The sequence below is a fragment of the Bos javanicus genome, chromosome 29, assembly GCF_032452875.1.
Source record: "Bos javanicus breed banteng chromosome 29, ARS-OSU_banteng_1.0, whole genome shotgun sequence".
NCBI lineage: Eukaryota > Metazoa > Chordata > Mammalia > Artiodactyla > Bovidae > Bos > Bos javanicus.
The window spans coordinates 24912056-24929662 of NC_083896.1; the positions used below are offsets into that span (position 1 = coordinate 24912056).

At 40.6% G+C, this 17607-nt stretch overlaps 1 protein-coding gene across 1 annotated transcript in view; it reads right to left on the reverse strand.

Moving 5' to 3' along the window:
- Positions 1–17607, reverse strand: part of LOC133240934 (ubiquitin-conjugating enzyme E2 variant 1-like) — a 48235-nt gene that overhangs the window by 20767 nt on the left and 9861 nt on the right. The window contains exons 2-3 of the mRNA XM_061405917.1: positions 15724–15908; positions 15448–15596 (exon numbers count right to left, since the gene is read on the reverse strand). Coding sequence (XP_061261901.1) covers positions 15448–15596; positions 15724–15908 — 334 coding nt within the window. The remainder of the gene's footprint in view (positions 1–15447; positions 15597–15723; positions 15909–17607) is intronic.

Consider the following 17607-nt stretch of genomic DNA (forward strand, 5'->3'; position numbering starts at 1 on the left):
GAATACTGGAGTCGGTTGCCATTTCCTTCTCCAAGGAAAGGTAAGTAGAGAGGATTAAATGAAGTTGGATATGTAAAGTATCTGGGAGAATACCTGGCTCTTGGCAGATGTTCAACAAGCAGTAGCTGTTACTGTTATAAAGGAGGAGCAACTCTGGCTGGCCTCTGAAGGCTGACAGGAGTGGGGAAGGCAAGGCAGACACAGTGTGAGCAAAGGCCTGGAGGTGGGACTATCTATGGGGGGGTTTTGCAGTAAATAGTTCAGGGAGACTGGCAAAGAGGGTGAGTAGGAGGCACGCTCAGTAGATTGGGCACATTTAAGAGGGTGCAGCCTTGAACGCATGGCTCAGGAGGCTGGCATTTATTCTTGTTGGCTAAGAAGACAATGGATATGGAACAGTCCTGGAGACAACCTAGGTTAGAAGCAACTGCAGACAAGCCCAGCGAGAGCTACAGTCCCCACTGCTCTTAACAGCCATGTTCGGCACTGTGTTCTTCTCATCCTGCTCATACCTAAAAAGCCTTTTAGCAAAATTGAGCTGGGTCAATCCAGATTCTTCTGTGATGAACAAGAGCAAGACAGTAGCTGCTACAGCTGAACAGAAGAGTTTTGAGGCAAACCTGAGGCTGGGGTGTCTGCTTGGGACCACAGGCTCACCGAGTCTAGGAGGATGCTGGGTGATAGAGAGCAAGGAACCTGGACCAGACATGGATGAAGCTGTAACATCATTATGAAAAATCACATGGCCCATAGGAGAGACCAAGAGAGCAGCTACCTGAGGTACTGGTGGTTTTCTGGTACCAGATTCAGTTTCTGTGCATCCTCACAAAAACTGCTCCTTCCTTAAAGTTAGATGAATGGGTTTATAATTTCTAATTACTACAGATTATAATACAAGCAGTACCATGTTTCTGGATGGCCCATCAGAATGCCATGAGTTGTCCATGGAAGAAACCCCAATGGAATCCAGATAGCAACCTCTAGTTTGCAACATTTCCTTGGGGAAATCAATAAAGTAAATCAAATTTCAAGTTTCCTAAAGCCTGTAGAAAGGCAGAATGCTCTAACACAAATGAAATAGGAATTCTTTTGCAAAGACCACACCTGACACGGATGGATGGTCAGTCAAAATGCACAAAGCACCCAGCCAAAGGTAGATCCTTGAAAGAGCAGTCCTGCAAGTTAGAGATGAAACTGAGTGAGGTTAACTCAGACAACTATACCCGAAAAAGAAACATCTTACACACAAGTCAGTATCCTTTCCTTGACACTGCTGGTGACTGCTTCCTTCTACTCCAGTAGATGAAGTGACTTCTCTTATCATTGAGTGACATAAACTATGGGTTGCCCCTCATAGGGGTTGCCCATTCCCCTCTCTCTGCTAAACAGTGAACTGTTTAGTGAGGCAGATGATCACTTAGAATAAAATGTACATTTCCCAGCCTGCCTTGCAGGTAGGATTCAGTCATGTGACTAAGTCCTAGCCAATGAAATGGAAGTAAAAGCATCATGTGGTAGAGTCCATAAACTTCCCTTAGTCTCTTCTTTCCCCTTTCCTCTATCTTGCTACCTGGAATGTGGGTGTGGTGGCTGGAACCATGAGCATAGGAAACACCCTGATTGTGGCAAGACAGAAGGAGCCTGAGTCTCTCAGGACTTGGAGAGACCTGCCTTACCAGCGTTAGAATGATTCTTTTCAGATCTTTACATACAACACAAATCTCTCTCTCATTGCAAATAATGTTATTTCTGATACAGTCCAACCTAACTCTGAGTGCAAAAGCAATACTATATAAATCTGAAGTGTGTATGTTCCCTTTCATCTGAGTTTAAAGAGGTATGTAAAGGTGACACATAATCAATCATAGAAATCTCAATACTGGACAAATAAAGGCTTCCAAGTGTAAGGATGAGCAAAGGGAAAGAATTTTCTGGATATATAGCAATATTAAGCAATTCCAAAGAAAGGGTTGATATGAGATGATATACAGCCCTAATAGCAAAAGAGAACTATAGAAACATCTCCAAATTGTATTATCAATATGCTCTAGAAGCTATTGCATCTATAAAACAGGATCAATTTGGCAATGAAAGGGGAAAAAAATCTATATATAGTTTTCTTAAACAAGGAAAGTATAACTAATGGATTTTAGAATACAGTGAAGGTAATAAAGGGCAGACTGAGTGCTGCAGAAGTCTGGGTGTCCCTGATTATTTCCCTTAAACATGCTGCTGCTACTGCTAAGTCACTTCAGTCGTGTCCCACTCTGTGCCACCCCATAGACAGCAGCCCACCAGGCTCCCCTGTCCCTGGGATTCTCCAGGCAAGAACACTGGAGTGGGTTGCCATTTCCTTCTCCAATGCATGAAAGTGAAAAGGGAAAGTGAAGTCGCTCAGTTGTGTCAGACTCTTCATGACCCCATGGACTGCAGCCTACCAGGTTCCTCCATCCATGGGATTTTCCAGGCAAGAGTACTGGAGTGGGGTGCCATCGCCTTCTCCATTAAACATGCTAAGCTTTCATTATTTTTACTCAAGGTTGCAACACAATCTATTCTACTCTTTCCAACATCTGACTTAACCTGTTTCACCAAGAATATTAAGTATATTAGGTATGAAACCCCTCAAACTTTTTCTATATACCTATAATTTATCTCTATGTGGCCTGCTCTCTCACCAAAACACCCTCTTATTGAAGAGGAAGATGGATCTTTTCCTATTCTTAGGCCAGTCTCTATTCCTGATCACGTCCTTTTCTGATTTCTCTAAGATCAGGACCTTGTTCTTCCTCTTTCCCTATATTATTACCCTTTCACTATTTGCCAGATTCTTTTGTGCAGACTGAAGATATGTTTAAGTTACCTCTTTTTAAAAATCCTTCAATTCTTCATCCTCCACTAGTACTGCATCACCGAGCATCTCCTGTGCCAGACATGGTCCTCAAAACAACCGAAGCCCTCACTACCTCTATTTTCTCACCCCTAAGCACTCATTTTTAAAGAAGTTGCTTACGTAAGTTGCTAAATAAGTTGATTTTCCTTGTTATAAAATTATATGTGTTCATTATAGAAAACTGAAAAAGTATAAAAGAATTTATCCATAGATCTGTGACTTAGAAACAAGTGAATCTTTCAGAGATTTTTCTATTCATCTAGTCTCTATATATTAAACTATAAAATTGAATCTGACTCTAATTGTAGTTTCATAGGCTTTTACTCACTTTAAGAATATTTTGTAATTTTTCTATATCATCAAGTTCTCTTTAGAAATACATTCACTTAAATAACAACTTGTACATGAATGTTCACAGCAACCCTAATTACAATAGCCAGAATAGAAGGTGAAAACAACCCAAATATTCTTCAGCTGATGAATGGACAAACAAAATGTGTTACACCTATACAAGGGATATTATTTAGTCATAAAAAGGGATGAAATAGTATCTATGAAAGGGAAAGTTGCACAGTTGTGTCTGACTCTTTGCGACCCCATGAACTGTAGCCTACCTGGTTCCTCTGTCCATGGAATTATCCAGGCAAGAATACTGGAGTGGGTTTGCCATTTCCTTCTCCAGGGGATCTTCCTGACCCGGGGATCGAACCCAGATATCCTGCATTGCAGGCAGATTCTTTTCCAACTGAGCCACTAGGGAAGCCCAGTATCTATACTACTGAATAGACAAATCTTGAAAATGTTAAGGCCACATATTTTATGATTCTGTAGATATGAAAAGTCCAGAAGAGGCAAATCCATAGAGACAGAAAGTGGATTAATGGTTGCCAGGGGCTGGGGGAGGGTCAATGAAGAGTAAGGGGCTTAGTGGGTAGGTTTTTTGGTGTGTGTGGAGCAGGGGGGGCGTGATAAAAATATTCTGGAACTAGATAAGGGTGATGTGTATGTACCAAATGTCATTATTGTATACCTTATAATGGTTAAAATATTCAACTTTAAGATTATATGTATTTTACCACAATAAAAAAGATATTTAATAGTTGTTCCCCCTAGAACAGATAAATGACACAAATACCACAATAATTCATTAATGACTCATCCACATGTATGATTCATTAATACATAGTCATTCTTTAGCAGGGACCTATGAAAATTGGACATGGAGAAGGAAGTTTTAAGATAGGAAGGCAGAGGGAATTCCCCAGCTGTCCAGTAGTTGGGACTCCATGCTTTCACTGCAGAGGTGCCTGGTCGGGGAACTAAGATCCTGCAAGCCATGTGGTGTGGCTAAAAAATAAATAAATAAGGGCAGGCAGAACACAATGGGAAAAAGAACCTCCTTGGCGTCACCCAGAGTGAGTGCATTTTGGCACTTAGAGGGCCGGTTAGCAAAGAGATGAATGGAGAAAGGAAGAGAGATCGAAGCAGAGGAAGACTTTGGTTTACTTCTCTAGATTTGTAGTACAAGCCCCACAAGTGGCTTGGAGAAGATGGCTGGGAAAGTACAAGACACATTAACACAAATTGTAAACTGCTTAGGAGTCTATCACTGCCTTTTCCATTACTGTAGTCCTAAAGGTTGGCACAATGTCAGGTACATAGTAGGTGGCAGGTGCCCAATAAACTTTTTTAATTTAAAGGAATAATGGAAATTTCATAGTTTTCTTGTCATAATATTTGCTTGTACATAACAGAAACTTCATCAAATTAATTTAAGTAAGTTTAGCATGAGGATAAAGATGAATTTCCCACAATCCAACTGCAGAATGCACAGCAAGGTCTTGTGAGAACAGAACAATTATCCGTTCTTTTCCTCTACCTGGAGCCATGCAGATCTCTCACCTTGACTCCTTTGTCCATATCTAATCTACTCTTCCTCTTACAGATTAGTTTCCTCTGCAAAACTTTTAGTTTTTATTCTTTCAAAATTCTAGCTGCATGAGGCTTTGGGTAGACACATTGACTACTTTGCACACCTACAACTCCGATGAACAACACTGCTGACTGACTCAATCTCAGCTTGATTCAAGTGTCTACATCAGAAAAGTGGCTGTGACTAGGCTGGAATCATGCAGTTAAAGACTCTCTCTTCTAGGCTATGCGTAAGAGATTTTCAAAGACGGATCATTGTTTGTGGAGGCAATGGTAGTGCTATGACATGGATAAGTGCAAAGGGAATCGTATTCCAGCCTTTGAAGCTTTGGGCCACAGCCCATGGGCCTATGAAAATGTCTTTAGGCTATAAAGTGTCACTGTGTGTGCATACGAGCTAAGTCACTTCAGTCGTGTCCGACTCTGTGCGACCCCATGGACTGTAGCCAGCTGGGCTCCTCTGTCCATGGGATTCTCCAGGCAAGAATATTGGAGTGTGTTGCCATGCCCTCTTCCAGGAGATCTTCCTGACCCTGGGATCGAACCTGCACTTGTTAGGTCTCCTGCATTGGCGGGCACGTTCTTTACCACTAGCGCCACCCGGGAAGCCCCTAAAATGCCACTAGAGTCATAGAAATACCATCAGCAGGATGCTCCAGTGACTCATCTGCTTCTCAAGTCACTATTTTTCAAATGGATGCTAGCCTCCGCAAATGGAGATCAAGCTACAAGGGTAATCACTTAGTCATGACATATATTGTGCAAGAGTCCCTTCTAATAATTAGCATCTTGTCTCTGCTTTCCATGGGCACTCTGAGTTCACGGGACTACTAAGAGTCCACAGTCAGCCAACGATGAAAATCAGAGTCCCTCCCTCTCTCTTTTCTTTTCAACTAACATATAACTGACCGATAACACTGTGCTGGTTTCAGGCACATAACATAGAGATTCAGTATTTCTACACAGGGAAAATGATCACCATGATAAGTCTACTTACTATCTGTCATCATACAAAGTTAATATAATGTTATTGATTATATTCCACACACTGTGTATTTCATCCCTGTGACTTATTTTGTAACTAGAAGTTTGTACCTCTTAATCTCCTTTACCTATTTCACTTAGCCCCTCAAGCCCTCCTCTCCGACAACCACCTGTTTGTTTTCTGTATCTATGCATCTGTTTCTATTGCACTACATTTGCTTTGTTTTTTAGATTCCACATATAAGAGAAACTGTATGGTATTTGTCTTTATCTGACTTATTTTACTTGGCATAATATCCTCTAGATCCATCCATGTTGTTGCAAATGGTAAGCATTCTTTTTCTTTTTCTTTTTTTTTTTTTGCAATCTTTCTGAAATTTCCAGAATTTCAACCTTTCTAGCAACATGCATAGAAGCACCTAGGAACTGATGTATTAATTTGGATTAATCAGCAGTGTTTAGGCAGGAAAGAAAATAGTAGCTTTCTACAGTGAGTCCACCTGGTGCTGATGGTCTGAGGGAGTCTTCAGACTCTTTAACGGTCCCCTAAGTGGCCTGAGGGGGCAAGGCTACCTCCAAGTCCCAGCTTATTCTTGAAGCTTTCTGTGTGTGTGTGTGTGTGTGTGTGTGTGTGTGTTTTAACCATTTGGGCTACATGCAAAGTTTAACACATATCAAGTTAAAAAGTTAGACCTAGAAAAAATAACATAAATGTGGTATATTTTAATATTTGCTTGTACATATTGTTACTGGTGGCTCAGATGGTAAAGAATTTACCTGCAATGTGGGAGACCGGGGTTCTATCCCTGGGTTGGGAAGATCCCCTGGAGAAGGGAACAGCTACCCACTCCAGAATGCTGGCCTGGAGATTCCCATGGACAGAGGAGCCTGGTGGTTTACAGTCCATGGGGCCCTGAAGAACTGAACACGACTGAGTGACTTTCATTTCACTTCATTGTTATAACAACACTGGATCAAAATACATGCGGAATAGTTAAGGAAAAAACACTTGCATTTCCTTCATTCTGGTATTCTGCACTGCGTTTTAATTAGTGTGACAATAAGACTCTCAAAAGCCATCGTGTGAACAAAATTTTTACAAAATGATTTATTACTGAAAGGCCCTAATTCCAAGTTACAGCATATTAATTTCCAAAGTGTCTATAATCTAATGCTTTGTTTCTAAAATCCTTAGTGGGTCCCAGATAGAGTTTTGTCCTGAAAAAAAAAAAAAGATAAGTTCCAGTTCTTTTCTCAAAATACTTTTGAAAATCATTCATTTTTAAATCTTTAAAGGCCTAGGCTGTTGGTTAACTTGAGAGAGCACTGGGGCTGACTGACAGCGTCTGTCAGAGGCAATGAACTCCACTCCAGCGTTGCCTTTATGCTGCTGTGTCAAGTTGTTCAACTGTGACCCTTCCATCTGTTCCAGCTAATCTGAAAGTCATTTAGACCCGCTTCCCCATTCATTTGAAACACAGCACATTCTCCTGTTAACACACATATGCAAAGTTGTCTGCTGTCAGCAACCTATGGGTTTTTTTGAAAAGTCTCACTTACAACATCTGTATAAACATTTATACAACAGAAAATCCATTTATTGACTATTACTGCCTTCCTAACTTAACTTTTTCAGACCTTTCTAATTATAGGGCCATTTTGGATAGACACTTAGTATCTATTGTCACTCCAAATTAATTTTTAAACAGGAATGGTCACTTGACTTTGACATTTCAAAAAAAGCATTCTGTGTTATGTATTAAAACTTCTTGCGAATTCATGATCTTATTTTCAAGGATGCAGTTTACAATTGAAAATCTTTTCTTTTTTTGAAAATAAGTTTGGGAGGAAGCAGTCTAATTCATCAGACCTACTAAATCAGAATCCCTGGAGTGGGACTCTGGCAATCTGTTTATTCAAAAAGTCCTCCAAGTGATTTTGAAAATCAACCAGGTTCAGAAACAACTGATCTGATTTACTTACACTTTACTAAGATGCCTGGTAATACATGACTCTGTTTTCTTATCTGTAGGACTCTCATAAGATTCTATTAAGTAAATCACTTAACTAAAAGTAAAAAAAAGAAGTGTAATTAAAAAAAAACAGGAAAGCTTATTTGAGGGATTTACACAGACATTTCCTTGCATTATGTGTAAATTGAAACTGCTTTTGGATGTAACACAATAGGAATACTCATACTGTGCTAAGTGAATTAAGACCTCCTTTGGTACAGACCTTTAAAAAAAAATTGCTTTGCTTTATTTTAACCTGTTTCCTTCTCTGTACTTACTCTGTTAGATCTGCACTGTGTAGACCTTGTGTGATCCTGTATGACCCTGAGTGAGTTACTTCTCCTCTCTGTGACTTAGTTTATATGAGGGAATTAAAATGATTTCTAAAGTCCCTTCTAGCTCTGACAGCACCTGGGGACCTAAAACAAGTTCTAGACAACCTTTCCTCCTGATAAAATCACTTCTAGCCTAGAATGCAATCTCCAGCCAGACATAATTAGGGGATCACAAAGATAAAAAGTTATCAAGGTATTTCTGGAGAGTATTTCTGAGGTTTAGGAGTTTAAGTTTAAGGGACTACCCTTTGTGAAATGTTCCTAGAATCTAAATTGACAGCCCTAGCTCCAAAAGGTTTTTTTCACTAATCTACTCACAAAATGTGCCACTCTCTCCTTTGAGGTTCTATTTCCAACCATCAAAGATTCTTTATGTTACATCTGTTGAATTTATCCTTCCATATACACCCCATCTCCTTTTTGTGTCTTGAACACGTGTAGTTGAAAGAAACATAAAACTTCTGATGAGCTATGAGATCTTGAACAAATTATTTAATCTTCTCAAGCTTTAGGGTTTTTTTTTTTTTTCATTTGTAAGATGGAAATAATAACTGCTTGAGTAGACAATAACTCCTAGGTACAAAAGAAATAAGAAAGAAGCACTTTTTAAACTCACCCTGCTGTGCAGATGTCATTATTACTATCTGCAGTAGGTGGTCCTCCTCTGTGTCACCCCTGTGAATAAAGGATCATCTATTAAATGACTATTTGGAGACACCTTTGAAGAAAAATGGCTGGAGAAGGGAACAGCTACTCACTCCAGGATTCTTGCCTGGAGAGTACCCATGGACCGAGGAGCCTGGCAGGCTACAGTTCAAAAGGTCACACAGAATCGGACATGACTGAAGCAACTTAGCACACAGCACACCCGTACACATGGAGAAAAATGGAAGGGAACTGAAAATGTGTACCAAAAACTCTTAAACTTTAGGCATAATAAATTTATTTCTAAGAACATACCAAATTGTGCATTCTCTTTTTGCATAAAGATGTCCATCAAAGCATGTCTATAATAGCCCATATGACAATCAATCCAATGTCCACAAGTAAATCATTATCTAGTCATCATTGAAATAGTATGTAGCCATTCAAAATGGTGTTTTGGGAAAATATTTAATGACTTAGGAAATGCTCAAACTACATAGTAAGGAGTTTAAAAAAGATGCAGACCTGTATTTAAGTAATATTGCAATTTTACGGCAAAATATATTGTCTAAATATATGTTAAGAAAAAAAGATAAATTGAAGTATTTATAGTGACTGTCAATAATAGGGGTATAGATAATGTCTGTTTTCTATTTGTCTCTGTATTTTGCTTCAGAGGTTAAAGCATCTCCCTGCAATGTGGGAGACCTGGGTTCGATCCCTGGGTCAGGAAGATCCCATGGAGAAGGAAATGGCAACCCACTCCAGTATTCTTGCCTGGAGAATCCCAAGGAGGGAGGAGCCCGGTAGGCTACAGTCCACGGGGTTGCAAAGAGTCTGACACAACTGAGCTACTTCACTTTCACTTTCTGTATTTTGCAAATTTTTAAAAATGTATTTTTAAAAAAAGTCATCAATTCCTCCTCTCCTAAATTCCAAATCATATATTCATTCATCCATCAAAACACTGAGGATCGCCTGTCCTCTGCAGGGCGTGGTGGAGACATGGAGGTGGGAAACACAGTCATAGGCTTTACGGAGCTTACAGTCTAGAAGGAGAAATACTGTTCCTTATACAAAGAAAGGTATTAATAAGAAAAAGCGTCCTTAGAACAGTACAAATGAGTTGCCACAGAAGTTAAGAGAGGAAGTTTCCTTGAGAATGGAACACATAAACTGTTTATTAAGTCCTGTAAGAAAGACCACTGATATAATTAGCAGTTGATAGAAATGTGAAGAACTGACTCCTTAGAAAAGACCCTGATGATGCAGAAGATTAAAGGCAGGAGCAGAAGGGGATGAGGATGAGATGGTTGAATGGCATCACCCACTTGATGGACATGAGTTTGAGCAAGCTCTGGAAGTTGGTGATAGACAGGGAAGCCTGGCATGCTGCAGTCCATGGGGTTGCAAAGAGTCAGACATGGCTGAGCTACTGAACTGACTGAGAAATATTTTAATATGATTAGAGTTTGCACAGACTATACCTTCTCATCAGGAAATGGAAAGTATTTAAACTTTTACTTACTAGAATGCTCTTATCAAATTAAGTCCTGGCCTGGCAAACCCCATATTTGTCCAGAAAAAAAAACATGAAATTAAACTCATCAGCAATCCATTCTTAAGAGGTGATATACCCAAGAAATTATCTGAAGAGATTTCAAATAGCACAAGGTCACCAAAATCATATGAGGGCACTTGGATTCTTCTAGCTACTCTTTCAGTCTCCTAAACTCAGGAGTACAATGTAGGTACCAAAGTGAAGAGGAAAAGAACACTTTCTATCCAGAGTCCAGAATTCTCTAAGAAAAAAAATAAATAATATAGTTGAAGTCTATGATGCTGAACCTCATACTAGAATAAAAATAAAATTGTCCACAAAGCTATCCCATCTTCCACCTTCAAGAGCATCATTTTTTATTTTTAATTGAGTTGTTTGCTTTTTGCTGCTGAGTTGTATGAGTTCCTTATATATTTTTTATGGTACCCCCTTATCAGATATATGGTTTGCAAATATATTCTCCCATTCTGTGGGTAGCCTTTTCATTTTGTTGATTGCTTCCTTTGTGGTATAGAAGCCTTTTAGTTTGGTGTAATTCTTTTGGTTCATTTTTGCTTTTATTGCCTATGCTATGGGTGTCATTTCCCCCGAATCATTGCAAGACTGATGTCAAGGAGCTTTTTCTTTGCTTTCTTCTAGAAGATGAATAGTTTCATGTTAATACATTTCAAGTTAATTTGTGTGTGTGATGTAAGATGAGGACCCAATTTCATTCTTTTGTTTATGAATCCCTAGGTCGCAAGAATGAGTCAATGTATGAAAACCAACAAATGTGATACACCACATTAGCAGAATAAAGGATAAAATCATATAATCATCTCAACAGACACAGAAAAAGCACTTGAAAAATTCAACATTTTTTTTCATGATAAAAATTCTCAGCAACTTAAGTACAGAAGGAATGTATCTCAACATGATAAAGGCCATATATCACAAACCCACAGCTAACATCAAAATTAATAGTGAAAAGTTGAAAGCTCTTCTTCTAAGACCAGGAATAAGACAAGGGTACCCACTCTTTCATTTCCAATCAATATAGTACCAGAATTTTGTCATGTATTTAAATGTTGAATCACCATGCTGTACACTTGAAACAAATTTAGTATTGTATGTCAACCACATTTAAAAGAAAACACTGGAAAATGTAGCCAGAGCAATTAGGCAAGCAAAAGAAGTAAAGGGCATCCAAATTGGAAAGGAAAGAGTTAGACTATCCCTGTTTGTAGACGATGTGATCTTATATAAAGAAAATCCTAAAGATTCCAGTAAAATATTGTTAGAACTAATAAATGGATTCAGTAAAGTTATAGGATATAAAATCAACATATAAAAATCAGTTGTGTTTCTATATACTATACTATATACTAAGAACAAACTAATCAAAAAAGAAATTTAAAATTCCCATTTACAATGCAATCAAAAAATGAAATATTTAGAAATTAATTTAACCAAGGAGGTAAAAGATCTGTGCAATGAAAACTGTAAAACTTTGATGAAAGACACTAAGAAGACACTCATAAATGGGAATATCCTGCATTCTTGGATTTGTTGGAGAAGGAAATGGCAACCCACTCCAGTATTCTTGCCTGGGAAATCCCACAGACAGAGGACACTGGCAGGCTACAGTTCATGGAGAGAAAGAAGCTGGAACAAACATCCCAAATTAACACCCTTTTCGCTGCTTTGCCCCAGAGCCAGCACAGTAAGGGTTCTGTCAACACTGGCAGAATACAGGACAGTTACACGTCCCAGAGTCCCTGGGACAGCCCTGGCTTCTGCCTGTTGTCCTAGAATACTTATTTCCTTTCACTCTCACAGTGGTCCCGGTTGGGTGATACATTATACACTCAGGAGCTTTGGGTCCACTGGACACAGGAGGGGGACAGCCCCAGAGAATGTTGGTGTCTGGTATCTTGGTATGTTGGTAACGCTGGTATCTGAATGAATCAGAGAAGATTAATGCTGGTATCTGAGTGAATTAGAGAAATGTTAATGCTGGTATCTGGACAAACCAGAGAATGTTAACACTGGTATCTGAATGAATCTCAGCCTTTCTCCACCTAGACTCTACCGAGGGCACAGTGAACCAGCCAGAACAACAGATGAGCAGTCAGCCAGGTAGAGGAAAGATTCTATTCACTATCTGCCACCAGGTCCCTAATGCAGCCATAGGGGACACACATATATCGCTTTCATTTGTCTTTCATTCATTCTCACACCTTCTGGGAAAGCTACTTGAGTGTGCTTAGAAACCCCATCTCCCCACTAGTAAGCTGGGGGGATGGGGTGCAGCTCAGGAACAAATGTGTGATCCAAGGTGGTCACACAGAGCATTTCAAATCCTTGCTTATGGGGTTGGTTCAGGAATAGACATGTGACCCAGGCTTGGTTGTTCAGAGTTCAACCCTGGATTGCTCACATCTGAAAAACTGCCTCTGCTACAGGACCCTGACAACCTGGAAAATCAATTTCAGGATATTTTGGAAATTGGTTGAATCGCTGAGGAGTTAAGAGAAAGCTTGGTGTCCTTGGCAACAATCTTTACCCTATGAGAGCACAGTCTACCTAAGAATAGAATCAACACAGAGGAAAGGCACGATAGACAGAGTGGTGGAGAGAAAAAGACAAATCCTAAGGACAGTGTCTAAATCTATGTATGTAATGAGGCTCAAAGTTAGTGTTTCCCTAAACTTTTAAGTTAGGGGTGAAAGTGAGAGTGAAAGTCACTCAGTCATGTCTGACTCTTTGCGACCCCATGGACTATACAGTCCATGGAGTTCTCCAGGCCAGAATACTGGAGTGGGTAGCCTTTCCCTTCTCCAGGGGATATTCCCAACCCAGGGATCGAACCCAGGACTCCCGCACTGCAGGCGGATTCTTTACCAGCCGAGCCACAAAGGAAGACCAAAGTTAGGGGTAAAGTTACTAATTTCCTTTTCTAAAAAATTGAGTTTAAGTTGGATTTCTAGCTCTTGAAAAACAACAACGAGAATTCAGTTCAGTTCAGTTCAGTTCAGTCGCTCAGTCATGTCCGACTCTTTGTGACCCCATGAATCACAGCATGCCAAGCCTCCCTGTCCATCACCAACTCCTGGAGTTCACCCAAACTCATGTGCTTCAAGTCGGTGATGCTATCCAGCCATCTCATCCTCTGTCGTCCCCTTCTCCTCCTGCCCCCAATCTCTCCCAGCATCAGGGTCTTTTCCAATGAGTCAACTCTTCACATGAGGTGGCCAAAGTATTGGAGTTTCAGCCTTAGCATCAGTCCTTCCAGTGAACACCCAGGACTGGTCTCCTTTAGGATGGACTGGTTGGATCTCCTTGCAGTCCAAGGGACTCTCAAGAGTCTTCTTCAACACCACAGTTCAAAAGCATCAATTCTTCAGTGCTCAGCTTTCTTCACAGTCCAACTCTCACATCCATACATGACCACTGGAAAAACCATAGCCTTGACTAGATGGAACTTTGTTGGCAAAGTAATGTCTCTGCTTTTCAATATGCTATCTAGGTTGGTCATAACTTTCCTTCCAAGGAGTAAGCGTCTTTTAATTTCATGGCTGCAGTCACCACCTGCAGTGATTTTGGAGCCCAGAAAAATAAAGTCTGACACAGTTTCCACTGTTTCCCCATCTATTTCCCATGAAGTGATGGGACCAGATGCCATGATTTTCGTTTTCTGAATGTTGAGCTTTAAGCCAACTTTTTCACTCTCCTCTTTCACTTTCATCAAGAGGCTTTTTAGTTCCTCTTCACTTTCTGCCATAAGGGTGGTGTCATCTGCATATCTGAGATTATTGATATTTCTCCCGGAAATCTTGATTCTAGCTTGTGTTTCTTCCAGTCCAGCGTTTCTCATGATGTACTCTGCATATAAGTTAAATAAGCAGGGTGACAATATACAGCCTTGACATACTCCTTTTCCTATTTGGAACCAGTCTGTTGTCCCATGTCCAGTTCTAACTGTTGCTTCCTGACCTGCATACAGGTTTCTCAAGAGGCAGGTCAGGTGGTCTGGTATTCCCATCTCTTTCAGAATTTTCCACAGTTTATTGTGATCCACACAGTCAAAGGCTTTGGCATAGTCAATAAAGCAGAAATAGATGTTTTTCTGGAACTCTCTTGCTTTTTCGATGATCCAGCGGATGTTGGCAGTTTGATCTCTGGTTCCTCTGCCTTTTCTAAAACCAGCTTGAACATCTAGGAGCTCATGGTTCACGTATTGCTGAAGCCTGGCTTGGAGAATTTTGAGCTTTACTGGTGTGTGAGATGAGTGCAGTAGTTTGAGCATTCTTTGGCATTGCCTTTCATATATATATATATATATAATCTTGGAACACAATGAAATGCTTTTATTTCGGTATGCATCCACATCTAAGCATTTAGTGGTCCTGAACAGAAAAGTGGAAAAATCAGCCATTTGCCAGGAGTTTCAAGGATTTGCTGTGCACACTGAGTTCTTTCTTAATCCCTGCTAACAACCAAGAGAAGCAGCAGTACCAAAACCAAAGTATGCACCAAATTCAATGTTCTTTTTGTTCCGGTTGTCAGCTTTCAAATTAGACCTAAATGAATTGCAAGGATGACCAAATGAGAGCCCTGTTTATAACTTCTTCAATTTTTAAGAGCAAAGCAATTACAGGAAAAGAAAACAATTCATTCAGAGAGATTGTGTGTGCTTGCATGTGCTTTCTGGGGCCTTTCTCCAAGTGTAACCACCAAGGACTCCGAGGGCTGGCAGGTCTCAGCACCCCTGATGACTATTTTTTTCACCTTATCAAAGCCTGAGCTAAAAAAACAAAACAAAGAAAAACATACACACACACAAACACATCAGCTGATGATGACAACAGAGGGTGACAGGGGTGAGAACCCAATATTCATTTCCCAGGCTGGTGTATGCATGCTAAGTTGCTTCAGTCATGCCCAACTCTGTGCGACCCTATGGACTGTAGCCCGCCAGGCTCCTCTGTCCATGGGATTCTCCAGGCAAGAAAACTGGAGTGGGTTGCCATTTCCTTCTCCAGGGGAATCTTCCTAACCCAGGGATTGAACCGAGGTCTCCTGCATTGTAGGCAGATTCTTTACCATCTGAACTACCAGGGAGTGTCTCAGGCAGCTGGGGGAGCTTCATATTTTCTTTAGACACCATTAGGCACCAAAGCTCTTGCAGAACAACTCTGATGCTATATGAATCTGGCCACTCTGCTAGCACTGACATGGTTCTTGGGTCCACCACTCCATTAGAATTATTAACTCCATTCAGATGACTTTTTGTTACAAATTGTACAAAAGGGAGGTGCTTCTGGGTATTTAGGTCCACATTCTATTTTAAGGGTGTATATCTGGTTTTCATAAATTGTTCTTGGTGGCCCAATCATCATCCATGTCCACATTGTAAGTGTCCTGTCATTGTTATTGTCTAGATCCCAGCTAGCTGTGCCATCTCTTACTCCTTTCTGGCCTTCTTTGAGTTCTTCCAACAGCCAGAAATCACAAGGGACTTTTACTTCCAAGCCCATGGTGGCTGCTATCTGGTATCGCTGTGCCTTAAAGGCCTACACCCGTATGTCTGAAGACAGATCTCGTGCCCCCCAAGGATAGTCATCCTCATATGCCACGATTCCAGATGTTTACACATCGCTCCTACTGCTTTAGGGGTCTCCCAGAACACACCTCCACCCCTGATTAGATGCATTGCCATAACAGCCAGGAGGTATTAAGCATTTAGTATTAACCAGGCAATGTGCTGGGCTTCTCCTACGGTTTAGCGCATAAAGAATCCACCTGCAACGCAGGAGACACAGGAGATGAGGGGTCAATCCCTGAGTCAGGAAGATTTCCTGGAGAAAGAAAACGTCAACCCACTCCAGTATTCTTCCCTGAAAAATCCCTTGGACAGAAAAGCCTGGTGGGTCACAAAGAGCCCAAAGGGTCACAAAGAGTCAGACACAATTAAGCACTAGGAATTGTGCTAAGTTCTTTACAGTCTTCATCTCATTTAATCCTCATAGCAGCTCTACAGAGGTGGGTCCTATGATCATCTCCATTTTACAGATGAGAAAACTGAGGTTTTGAAGATTAAATAACTTTCCTAAGGTGATGTAGATATTAAGTGACAGGTCTGGGCCCATAGTTTGACTAATGGAATTCATACTCATTTCACTACTACATTAATTCTGCTTTTACGCCTGGGACAGAGGGTCTTATATTACACATAGGAACTTGCAATTGCATTTGTATACAGACTACGCAATGTCAATAAAATATCTGTTAGGGGAAGCACACTGATTGAAACCGTCTACCCTGGCCAGGTACCATAGTTAACTATTTGCATGAGTTGTTTTACGACAGGAGGTCCTGGTAAGGAACACAGAACTAATAGGCCTCCACCAACCGGAAGAGTTCAAGAAAGGTCAAAAGGAGACACCACATGTCCGACCACCTCCCAGAATCCTCTCTGGCATCCATCTTGGCAGAACAAGGCATGCACCACCGGGAAGCACTCTGAGTCAGAATGATTGGCTAAAGACAACCCAGAAACTAATCCCATCACCATAAAACCCAACACTCAAGCCATGTGGCAGAGCAGTTCTCCTGGGTTCCCTTGCCCTACTGCTCTCCACCCAGGTGCCCTTTCCCAATAAAATCTCTTGCTTTGTCAGCACATGTGTCTCCTTGGACAATTCATTTTCAAGTGTTAGACAAGAGCCCAGTTTGGGGCCCTGGAAGGGGTCCCCCTTCCTGCAACATAGCCATGAGAAAATACATTTCTGCTGTTTTCAGCCACCAAATGTGTGACAATTTGTTACAACAGCCATAGAAACTAAGGTAACTACTGGGTAGCTTCAGATCCTACTTCCCCAAACCAATGAATAAATTATATCTCCCAATCTTGAGCCTCCAACAATGTAAAATATATCATGCCTTGACTTTGATCACATCCTCTACATAAATACTCATGTAACTGCTAAAATGGAGACCAGACACAGAACCTTTTCTGTCATTGTCAGAAAGGGACTCTGGCTTCACAGTGGGAATTACCAGACAAAAGGGCTTCCTGGTTTAGTAAAGAAATTTGGGAAATACTGGTTTGAAAACATTTGAAAAAATTTCTCTACTACAGGACTTCTCAGAGCCTTTAATATGCTAATAAGACTGTGAATCTCCAAGGAGCAACTTGGTCTTCAGTGTTCACCAAACTTATTTCATTATAATCACCCTACCCCTGGGAATGGGCTTCCCTTG